General features: G+C 44.3%; 1 protein-coding gene across 1 annotated transcript in view; it reads left to right on the top strand.

Moving 5' to 3' along the window:
• The first annotated feature begins 1,840 nt into the window (after positions 1 to 1,840).
• The window catches only part of LOC126248886 (uncharacterized), a 327,353-nt gene continuing 317,139 nt past the window's right edge, over positions 1,841 to 12,054 (top strand). The window contains exons 1-2 of the mRNA XM_049950344.1: positions 1,841 to 2,027; positions 2,486 to 2,664. Coding sequence (XP_049806301.1) covers positions 2,519 to 2,664 — 146 coding nt within the window. The 5' untranslated portion in view covers positions 1,841 to 2,027; positions 2,486 to 2,518. The remainder of the gene's footprint in view (positions 2,028 to 2,485; positions 2,665 to 12,054) is intronic.

Here is a 12,054-nt window from a genome sequence, read left to right on the forward strand (position 1 = left end):
ATCGTAATCTTCCTCTCCACATTCACAGATTGGTGTGTTACTACATTCCTCTCGATGCATAGGTTTGGGATATGGACCGTGACCTGCTAATAGGTGCACCATACCTCGAGCAGGGGAAATGTCGCACAGCTTGAGCCTATACTTGATGCTTTGGAATATGCTGTAAAACGTCTTGCAGTGCTCCTTTTGTCCTAGTCAGACTGCCATTCTTGTAACTTCCAAGTTTGTAAACGTCTTGTATCAGTAATATGCGTTCCTATGATCTCGTACACACGATCATATGGCTCACGCCCCAACCAATACAGCGGTGCCCTGCAACGTACCACAATATTCATCGCACATATCCACAGGATCATCAGTAAACCCTCGACAGGTGTAATACGAAAGGCACCGATGATCCTCAGAAGTACGCTCCCCTGAATTCGTCGCAGTATCGTTTTGTAACTGCCTTGTCTATGGCGAAGTGCCCAGACGGTAGCGTCGAAGCTCGCTGTGGCGTTGAAGATAGCTCTGTGATATGACCGTACCACATGCAGCGATAATTTCTAGTCAGCAGTGTCAGCAAGGGCAGTCTTATGCATAATTTTGGCCGCTTTCTGTGTAACAGATTTTACGTGTTCTGGAAAGTTTCTTTTCTCCTCTAGAAGAATGCCTAAATATCTACAAACAGTGCTGTGTTTTACAGGTATTCCGCCAAGCCTCGGGGAAGGATTTCTGGCAAGAGAAAGTCTTCCCTTCAGAAGGATATATGTGGTTTTAAGAACAGCTATAGTCAGTTTGTTGCTTTGCACCAATGCTGCATCTGAACAAGCATCATTCGCCTTTTTTTGGACTACGTTCTCCAACTCACTATCTGTCATCTCTCATGAAAATTAATTCATGTCTTGTGATAAAAACGTTTATTTTGCGTTTGAGCAGCTTTATGATGTAAATCCAGTTGTCCACTTAGATACTGCGAAGTATAAATTAGGAATGTAGTTAAAGTACGCCACATTTTCTTCAAAGAACACATATTTGCAAAGCTTTCCTGTATTTGCAGGCATGAAAAGTATAATAATGCCATAGAGGTGTAGGTTTTAGAAGAACTAGGTCTCATAGTGGCACTTTACTGTTTTGCCAACTATTTCTGAACCAATCTCCATCATAGATTAGAAATTACCAGTGCCTTAAATACGTTTTTTTCTTTCCGGCAAACCGTAATCACTTCGCAGATAACTGTTCCTGGTTAATGAAACACGCTTCTCACCGAGGTAGCGTCGAACTCAGAATTCACCGCGTTGTAACTTGACACGGACGTATTTGCAACATAAGTTAACGAAATAGTGTAATGCCCAGAGAATAGTTCTTTGAACTTGATAGTAGGACAGAACATCGTGTTAGTCGGAATGGATACTGAAAAGTAAAACAGACGTTTTCAGCTGGTTACGTTAGCTGCTGTTGGTTTCCGAAATATTAAACAGACCGCCACTCAACGGCGAATGTAACTGGCAGTGAATATAATGGCGGCAGTGAGACGATCTGGAACTATTTGTTTTATCGAAACTAAAAAATTTTAAACTTGCGTAGACAATTTCCAATAATTTTCTGTTATTTAAGCCGTATGACTTCTACGTATTACAGCTTAATACGTCCGCTGTGCCGAGAGGCGCCCATGAAAACTACCGCTTCGTTTTCATGCGGCCTGCTGGAACCATCTTTTGAAGGCCTAGGACGTAGTTCAGGGGCTTACCACGGCAGCGCTTCGCTCGCAAGGCGCAGGCGGAAAGCGACATCAATGTCAGAGGAGTTGTGCTACAACTGCAGTGCTGGCTGACAGCTGCTGCTTGTTGCAGGGCGTGTTTGTGTTAAGAGAATAGCGCTGCACGGGATTGAAAACCAACGATTTGTTTACACATTCTTGATATGCTTATTTTTGTTATCGACTGCGAACAACTTCCTGAATACATAACTGGAACAGAATATTTTCATGAGTGTAACAATAAACAACGGGGCGAAATTGTGTCAGCTTCGACACAGCTGAATGAAAGGTACGTAAAGTGCAATTGATTAGTTTGGAATGATTGTTGTTGTGTTGTCAATGATGCAACTTTTGACTTAAAAAAATTGTTTACTGCTTTACGCGAATGCAACATCGATCTTATTTGGCATGACAACATTTGCTGTTCACTCTCCTAGACTCTGCATACGAAATTCTTGCTTGTAAGTGAACACATATCAGGCATTTACTTGAAAGTGTCGTTTTCAGCTGTATTATAGCCTCGAGTACGTATTGTGTGCCCTTTAGTTACTGGTTGTGGAATACCTCGTTGCGCAAAGCCACAGTTTTCATATCTGTAAAAAACACAGGTACCCATAATTTTTTTCCCACCTAGGACACGCAGATAACAGATCTAGCTATCGTAGAACTTTTCTGCAAGAACTGCGCTGCGTTGCAGTGCAGCGCTTGTCTAACTGCTGCTTTCACTTTCTCCATGCATTTTTGCAGGATCTGAATTTGCAAGTGGGGTTTCGGGTGCCCATGTTACTCCAGCCGAACTGGAATGATGTCATTCCTGTGGCAGAGCAGGCTGTGTCGAGCACAACTTACCTGGCTGAGCTGCAACAGAGCCTCAAGCCAGGGTGGACCGTGCATGTCAACAGAGATGGGCGACTTTATTACTGCAAGTAAGTTTTTACACCGTAGCCTCACTTTTCTCTCGATGATGTTCCAGCTGAAAAGTAACGAAAGTTAGATGTACAGTCTCAATTGTTGCTGAAAAATACTGTATGCGCTAAATCCAAAGATGAGTTAAAAAACTAAACTTAGCTACTGAAAACTTAGAATCGTGTCTGACTTAATTTATATAAATATGCTAAAAGTTTGCAATGTCACATTGAGGTCTACTCCAGAGACACAGTAAAATAATTGTGAAGCACTTGTGGACTTTGGTATATCTGTACGAGTAGAATAAATTATTGTTGTGTTGTTGTTGCTGCTGCTGCTGCTGCTGCGCATCGGAAAAAAGATTGTCCTTTCTACAAAACAGTGCAAACCGTCGTACGCGAGCTTATGCACACACTGAAAAGAGCCATTGCTTTTTTAAACTGAACGGATTCGCCCAGCAGTGTAGTGTGTGCTTAAATGGACTCGCGACGAGAACTGCAACAGGTTCCTGCCCACTTCCTATCCATTGTGAGCAGCTCGTTGAGCTGATATGGACAGGAACTATTTCCGCTACCACTTGTGCCGCCCGCGCCACGGCGCGCTGTCGCACAACTCTCAGTTGTGCGGCTCCGTCCGCTGCCTCCAAATCCAGTTCGACACCAGTTTCAGGCTAAACCCACTGGCTCACCTTCGAGTAACAAGTGTAGCGGAAATTATATTTCGTTGCTGTTCTTATATTTACACCGCTCGTTTAGTTACCGAGCGAGGCGACGCTGTGGTTAAGACCTGGACTCTTGTTCCGGAGGAGAGGGCTTTAAATCCCCGCCCAGCTAGTCAGAATTCTTTTCCGTTATTCCCCTGGATCACTCCATCAGCAGTGGTGAGTTCATTCCTTCACCATCCTTGTCCAAGTGAGCTAGTGCTCTCTCTAGAAGCCACTACGTGTACGAAGAGTTTAAATTTAATCTTAACGCTGTCATCTTTATCGGTCAACTCTTCACAGGTTCCAGAACTAGTGTTTTTTTAGCGCGGTGGCGACAATCAGCAATCGCCTGTTGAGACGAAATTCGTGTATGCTATGTAATGTTTGCAGCGCTCTCTAATATGCTCTTCTCTTACACGAGGCACACTCGTGACCACTTATGAAGATCCAAAACGCGAGCAGGTGTAGAACAGTGCGTCACATGACACATTTTTAAGGCAGCTGTTTATTCTTCTATTTTTTCTTCAAAAGGCGAATTACTGAATATTTCCCGAAAAGTTTCAAGTCGCTGTGGTAAGACGCCAGACTTTCATTCTGGGGATCGACGATTCTGATCCCCATCCGGCCCTCTAGACTTAGGTTTTCCATGATTGCTTTAAATCGCATATGGCATATGCCAAGATGGTTCCTTTGATCAGGACACGACCGATTTTCTTCCCTGTGCTTCCCGATTCGTAGTTTGTACTCCGTCTCTAATGACCTCATCGTCGATGAACTTCCTTCATTTGAGGACCGAAACGAGAGTCATGGTGCAGAGGAGGAGTAGATTCGTGTTTAACGTCCCGTCGACAGCGTGGTCATTAGAGACCAAGCACAAACTCCGATTATGGAAGGATGGAGAAGGAAATCGTCCGTGCCCTTTCGGAGGAACCATCCCGGCATTTGCCTTAAGCGATTTTGGTAAATCACAGAAAACCTACATCAGGCTGGCTGGAACTGGGTTTGAACCGCCGTCCTCCCGAATGCGAGACCAGTGTGCTAGCCACTACGCTACCCTGCTTGGTATGACGCAGAGGATGATAAGGCACTTCTCAGTAGGAAGAGACAGAACTCAAATCCCCATTCGCCAATCCTGATTTAAGTTATCCGTCATTTTCATGAATAGTTTCTGGCGAATTCCAGCAGGGTCCTTCGAAAAAGATCGCACCTACACTTTCGCCAGTCTTTCTCCAACTACGCAAATGATCCATCTTTAATGACCTCCCTGTCAAAGAGGTGTTAAAATTTAACCTTTCTTTCTTCCTTCGGAGCTGGGTTCACACCGTTGCCTGATCGAACAATCATCCTCACAAACGAGATGCAGTGAGAGAAAGAGCTTAACCACCATATCCAGACTGGCCTGTTGGGTTTAATGACGTCTAGCAAATAATCCCTTTGTAGCAGACGTCGCACGAAATGACTGTCTCTTGCCGTGTGGTGTACGGTTCACCACATCATGCGAGTATTGCAACACTTGACTCGGAGCATAACGCCCTGTCCTCATCCGGGCCACACCTGTCTTTTTTTCCATTTTATTCTGCCCTGAATGGCAGCAAGTGAATTCTGGCCGCGGTTTCCGTTGCAGACCTTGACCCATCCCTGCTTCAGTGAGCAGGACGTAGACTACCGACATACCCGGCCCCCTGCGAGTTTCCCCGCTACTTAAATCCACACGGCTCTCTTTTCAAATGACAGAACGCTAAAGTTGTGCTTTACTCTTCTGATTAAGAGGAGCAAGTACGTGTAGCCATTTCAGCTGCGTTCCGAATTATGTGCTGTGTTCACGTCCGGATTCGTAGGCGATCCGAGTGGGTTTCAAATTTTTCTTCACCATGGTCCTTAGATAGCTCCAAGCGAATACTGAGTCGCTCCATTGGCCGAAACTGCAGCTCTTGCTTTTCCAAGTATTTTGAACCACTGTTCGCGACTGTATTTCGTGGTCTGCGATTGAGCTTCTAGTTTGTTTCCAACTTACCTCCTGTCTACAATGGAAAAAAAAAAAAAAAAAAACAGCTTGCTCTCTTCGTTGATGAGATATAGACGGAGTATTCCAAATTAATGCAGGGTTCCTTGACTTCTGGATATCGTACAATACAGTTTGGCATCGCCACCTAGTCAAAATAATGCATGCGTAGGGGATTTCACAACAGGTGTGTGATTCATCAGCAGACTGGTGCGTAATCGGAAGACATCGTCTTAAACTAAAGTCCAGTACACTTCAAGGAAATGTGACAGGGTTTTACTGTGTACGATATATTTGAACAGAGCAAATGTTACAAAATTTAGGAAGCCGTTCAAGACAGCATTTGATCTAAAACCTTCAGCTTACCCTTAACGTACACTCATGTCGTTCGCGTGAGTAGATGAAACGAACACCCGCTTTCATGTAACTACACGATTTGTGGTCAGCCAGTGGAATTATTCACAACCGCCATGTAACTAGGACCACCTGTGTGCATCGATTGCAGTTAATCATCCGCGTGAATCCTGCCGTGGGGGTCTTGCTGATGACACTATGGTGTAAGGGGCGGTGTCATCGTTAAGTATCTGTAGGAGTATACAAGATGACCTAGACAGAATTTCTAGTTGGTGTGATGAATGGCAGTTTGCTGAAATGTAGAAAACTGCAAGTTAACGCGGATAAATAGGAAAAACAATCCTGTAACGTTCGAATTCAGCATTAGTAGCATGCTGCGTGTCTAAGACATCAGTTAAATACCAAGACCTAACGTCGCAAAGTGATATGAAATGGAAGGAGCACTTCAGATTGGTAGCAGGGAAGGCGAATGCTCGGCTTCGTCTTATTGGAAGAATATTGGGAAACTGTAGCTCGTCCATAAAGGATTCGGCGTATAGAACGGTAGTGGGACCCATTCTTGAGTAATGTTCGAGTATTCGGGATCCCCATCAGGTCGGATTACACACAGGTATTATGGAGATTTTTCGCAAACTCAAATGGGAAGCCCTGGATGGAAGACGATGCTCTTTTCGTGAGGAACTATTGCGGAAACTCAGAGGACTGGCATTTAAGGCCGACTCCAGAACGATTCTACTGCCGCCAATATACATTTCGCGTTAAGGACCACGTGGATAGATGGGAGAAATTTGGTCTCGTAGGAGGCTTTTAGAAAGCTTTTTCCCTTCGCTGTATTTGAGTGATTGGTTGGTTTGGGGGAAGGGATCAAACAGCAATGTCATCGGTCCCATCGTTCTAGGGAAGGATGGGGAAGGAAGTCAGCCGTGCCCTGTCGAAGGAACCATCCCGGCATTTGCCTGAAGCGATTTAGGGAAATCTAAATTAGGATGGCCGGACGCAGGTTTTAACGGTCGTCCTCTCGAATGAGTCCAGTGTGCTAACCACTGCACCATCTCGCTCGGTTCGCTGTATTTGCTAGTGGAACAGGAGAGGAAATTACTAGTAGTGGTACGCGGCACCCTCCGCCATGCTCCGCACGATGGCTTGCGGAGTAGTTTGGAGGTGTATACCAATGTCAAACGGAGATTCACCAGACAATTTAATTAGCCACCGTAGAGGTAACTAGAAGATGCTAACTATACCGCTTGCTGAATATTGCTCATCAGTTCAGATTTGTTTGATCGCGAGGATGTCATTGAGATGCTGATCCAACTACAAGAGGGGCATTAAGCACCATGGAAAGGCTAAATTTTAACATTCTGAGTGCGTGCGTTCCAAGAAAAAGGAATCAATCTATTACTTCTTCCTACACATCTCTTGAAATAATAACGAAGTTAAAATCAGAGAGAGAAATTAGAGCTGATATTGCGGCTCACAGACAGTCGATCTTCTTACGCGCAATTCGCGAATGAAACAGGAAAGGGGGTTCATATGGCTCTGAGCACTATGGGACTAAACATCTGAGGTCATCAGTCCCCTAGAACTTAGAACTACTTAAACCTAAGGACATCACACACATCCATGCTCGAGGCAGGATTCGAACCTGCGACCGTAGCGGTCGCGCGGTTCCAGACTGAAGAACCACTCGGCCACAAGGGCCGACAGGAAAAGGGGAAATGACAATGATACTTGAAATACGCTTCGTCACACACAGTAATGTGTCTTGCCTAATAGACGTACTTGTAGGTGTTGATGTAAATGTAGACTTTTACTTTGGCGATGATTATAGACAAAACTCGTAGATATTCTACAACATAATAGTTCTTCGATATTTTTGGTGCCGTTATTGTCTAAGATGTTCCTATGGAGTGATTTTCGTTATGTCCTACTCCTCTACTCCCTTCTGCATCAGCTTTCAGAGTAAGGAGGTAGATGTTGCCTCAGTTATGCAAATCTTGTGCATGTGAGGGTAGTTAGCAGTCCTTCTTTGCAGTTTAACATTATCTGCACCCGTTAGACTCCTAAAGTATTGTCCCGTCAGGTCATAGTTCCAGAGCCCCCAGTCGATTCACCCTGGCCTCTTTTAATCTCAATGCAGGATGGTCCTTTTGAAAGGACCTGGCCGATTTCCATCCCAATCCGAACTTGTACTCCTTCTTTAATGATCTCACCGTCGACAGAACGTTAAACACTTTTTTCCGTTTTCTTTCAGTCTCAAAACTTCGAATTCATTTCGTTGCGTAAGGAAACCATTCTCGTGCGCACCTTAAACTGAAGCTGTGTAAGTAAGCTAGTAAGCTTCTTCCACACGGAAGAGAGTGCACAGTCCTGAGCAAATGGGTGTGTCCCATCGGCTGAATTCGCGAAATCGCACCAATCTTCTAAGTAACCCATTCCAATCCTGGTATTCAAAATTTTAATTTTTTTATTAAATAGAGGATCGGGAAAGAAAGAGAGAGGATGAGTGGGAAGCTCGTAACTTCCATTCGCACAGTGCATTGCGGTAATGCAATGGCGAAAGTTGAAAGTTGTGCCGGACCGGGACTCGAACCCGGTTTTGCCGTTTAACCGTTTCGGCCATCCGGACACGGTCGCTGACCAATCAAATTTCCAACTTACCGCACGCTCGTTCTCGTCCATTAACCTCCTACTCGTAAATTATTGATTCGCGACGTGTCCGACACAGAACAATACTATATATAAAAGAGCGTGACGGATCCTTGATATTTGTTTTACTACGGATGCACTGTTATCATCCGAACTCTATGGGAATGAATAATTTGCGAATAGGTGGTTAATAGACGAGAGATGCTGCAGTGCAGCGTGTTATAAGTTGAAAATTTGAGTCTGTCATGAAACGTGTCCGGATGGCCAAAGCGGTTAAGGCAACCGCTCACGAGAAGCGATAAATCCGGGTTCCAGTCCGGATCCGGGACTATTTTCAGCTTTCGCATTACCACAATGCACTGTGCGGCTAGAAGTCACGAGTTTCCCACCCTTACTTTCACTTTCTTTCTCCATCATCTATTTCATATAAATATATGTGCCAGGTGCGTCATCACGAGTGGTGTCTGTTCCGACGGAGCGGCACAGAACAGACACCACTCAGATGTATAAAAATTTTAATCGTCGGTATTTGGCAGGCAAGAGGCGGGAAAGGGTCGGCATTAAGCTCTGAACGCCAGAGGGGGCGAGAACGTAATATCCTGTTGGTTGTTTTTTACCTGGTCGCAGGAAATTCACATTTAACACAGTCCACAGATCGGCGGAAGGCACTGGCCAAACATTTTCTCTTTGAAGGTGCAAAAAGCGCTAGGCGGGGTATTCCACACTTTCGTCCCCCTCAGTCACAGAATACCTGGACTCAACAGAGAAATTAAATGAGACAAATAAAAGAAGGAACATCGTGCTTCTATGTGGAACTAACTCGAATTTCCCATGGCGAGCAGTATCTGGTCTGTCATCTGCACAGTCTCTTACCAGTCCTAGCCAATATGTATAATAAGACGAGCACCTCAACAGATGGTTAAACGCTCAGAGTCCTAAACTTCCACGAATGACGAGAGGTTAGTCGTACATTTTTATTTTTACACGCTTTCGATCACAGTTAATAATTTTTGCAGTATTGCCGGTTTCCGCTTGCTGTAGGCATAGTCACACGTGAACCGAGAAAAAGCAGCTATGTAACTTAACAATTCCATGATTACACAAATGAAGCTTTCGTATAAAACATTATCGACATAATTTAAAACCTTGTGTTACATATAAAACCATTGAAAAAATGAGGGCATACCTCTTGGGTGCCTTATCCTGGCACTTGTGCACAATCGTCGCTCACTTCACTCACTGTTTGATCTATTACAAACAAAGGCTCCCCCACACTGGACTCGCATTCGGTAGGACGACGGTTCAATCCCGCGTCCGGCCATCCTGATTTAGGCTTTCCGTGATTTCCCTAAATCGCCCCAGGCAAATGCCGGGATGGTTCCTTTGAAAGGGCACGGCCGACTTCCTTCCCTAATCCTATGAGACCGATAACCTCGCTGTTTGGTCTCTTCCCCCAACCAACCAACCAAAGGCTCCCCTTTGATGGGGTAAATGTGCCGCCCTCTTGGGGACGATGACTGGAAGAAGCTGAACCTGGTGATCGTAAAAAATTATTGGATGTGATCCACGCTGTGAAAAAGTAAAACAGCATTCTAAACATTGCTGTGCTCATTAGACAATATTTAAATTAAATTAAGTCTTTTACACTGACCCCACATTCGACATTACGTTACTCTTTATAGTGTAAAACGAAAACAGAAAACACGAGAAAATATATAAATTTATCTGCTCTACCAATTTCAAAAAAACGGCTGTCGAATAATGAAATTAGGCGGATTATAGCTGTCGGTTATGTCTACAGTCCTGGCGAGAAACGATGTTACGACTTCCATAGCTATCAGCAATGGTCGAACAGTGATGGACAGCATAGTTTTAGAGTTTCGTTTAAGCAACAAGTTAAGCCTTTGCTGTGCTTCAGGATGAAAAAAAACCCCACCCCTCCCATTTAGAACCATATTTCCTCTATTTCATATGAGCAGCATTATATGTGACACCTCAGGTCGTCATACAGATTTGAATTAGTCGAAACAAATAGTATTGTGCCATCATTGTTTTCCAAGTGGATGTAATTTGTAATAGACTTTTGGTATTTTAATTCTCATTTTCAGAGACTTTCCCTCCGTTGACATTTCTTCGTTCTCGCTCCCATTCGTCCTCATGTCATAACTGTTAATCTTCGCCCGGCCGGAGTGGCCGAGCGGTTCTAGGCGCTACAGCCTGGAGCCGCGCGACCGTTATGGTCGCAGGTTCGAATCCTGCCTCGGGCATGGATATTTGTGATGTCCTTAGGTTAGTTAGGTTTAAGTAGTTTTAAGTTCTAGGGGACTGATTACCTCAGCGGTTAAGTCCCATAGTGCTCAGAGCCATTTGAACCATTTTGTTAATCTCGCAATATCCACCACATACGTCCACTCTACGTATCGAATTTGTTTCATATTTAAAAACAAATTCCAGCCAATGCACACACGACTGAGTGCTCCTCTATTGCTAAGGGTAAGGAGCGCATGATAAACTAGACGCGTTCCGAAGGGAAAAAAAAGACAAGTGTGCAGTTTTAGCGCGGCAACCTTATGATGTACGTCCGAGAGACTTGCTACGCATGTGATACTTTGATGTCATCAGTTATTTTAAGTACCCCGCATCTTGTGCCAAGCGAATTTTTTGTCATCGTCGTTTCGAGTGACGTAAACGTTTGTCGGTAAAGTCGGAAGTATTTTTTATTACTGTTGAACCAGTTATTTCCATGGCTTCTTTTTTCACTGCTCTGTACGATTTCAGCTAGCGTAATTTTAAGAGAAAAGGCATTTGACTATCTGTCCGAAGATGGGACATTTAATGTTGCAGGAAAAAAATCTACTTTTCCGCCCTTTTCAATACTTCCCACCGTTAATGGTCTGCAAACCACTAATTTTAAACACACATACGTGAGAATACGAGCCAAGTTGTAGCTTTTTTCCTATTCCTCCCGCCTTAATTCGGTATTGTCCGTTGTCCTGTGAGTTTAAGCAGGCGGTTTCTCACTATCCAAGAAAACGCATAGTTCGTCTGTATTTTTCAGTCAATGGATGCTATCGAAATGACAGGTTCCATTAAGAAACGCGTGATATTGCATGCACTTGGAGATATAGGCCAGAAACTTCGCACAGCACCAAACGCACTACTCTGAAGTACCTTTGTCGGTTGCTTCCATTAAGAACATAGCGTGCCTGGTAATGAATGCCATACTACTCTTGAACGACGTATTAACACTAAGTTTTGATACTAATCAAGAAAATCAACGACGACGATGCATGCAGTGTTGTTGCAAACGTACGGAACAGAAACCGTGAACAGAAAATGTGTTGACGATTTGTTGAAATCCTTTTCGGGCTGTCTCGGTAAACTCGAGGCATAGTCGCTGCTTCGTCAAGCGGAGCTCGTGGTTTGGATTCCTGCTTCGGGCAACGTTAGTCAGTTTTATGTTTTCCGTGTGCCTGTCGTCACAGCTCATCGAAACAAAAGGGAAATTCGTGATACGATATCCTTTCCGCCATATCTGTAAGGGGGTAAGATATCAAATTTATTCTTGGATCGATTCGGGCGTCGCATCCCTGACAGACGTCTGGAGGAATTTTGTCATTTCGTAAACACAGCGCGACACTGTCGCAGAGCGCAACTATTAAAGTAACGAAGTGATCGGAACGGAAAAGAAGCTTTGGATCTGCC

The sequence above is a fragment of the Schistocerca nitens genome, chromosome 3, assembly GCF_023898315.1.
Source record: "Schistocerca nitens isolate TAMUIC-IGC-003100 chromosome 3, iqSchNite1.1, whole genome shotgun sequence".
NCBI classification, from domain to species: Eukaryota; Metazoa; Arthropoda; class Insecta; order Orthoptera; family Acrididae; genus Schistocerca; species Schistocerca nitens.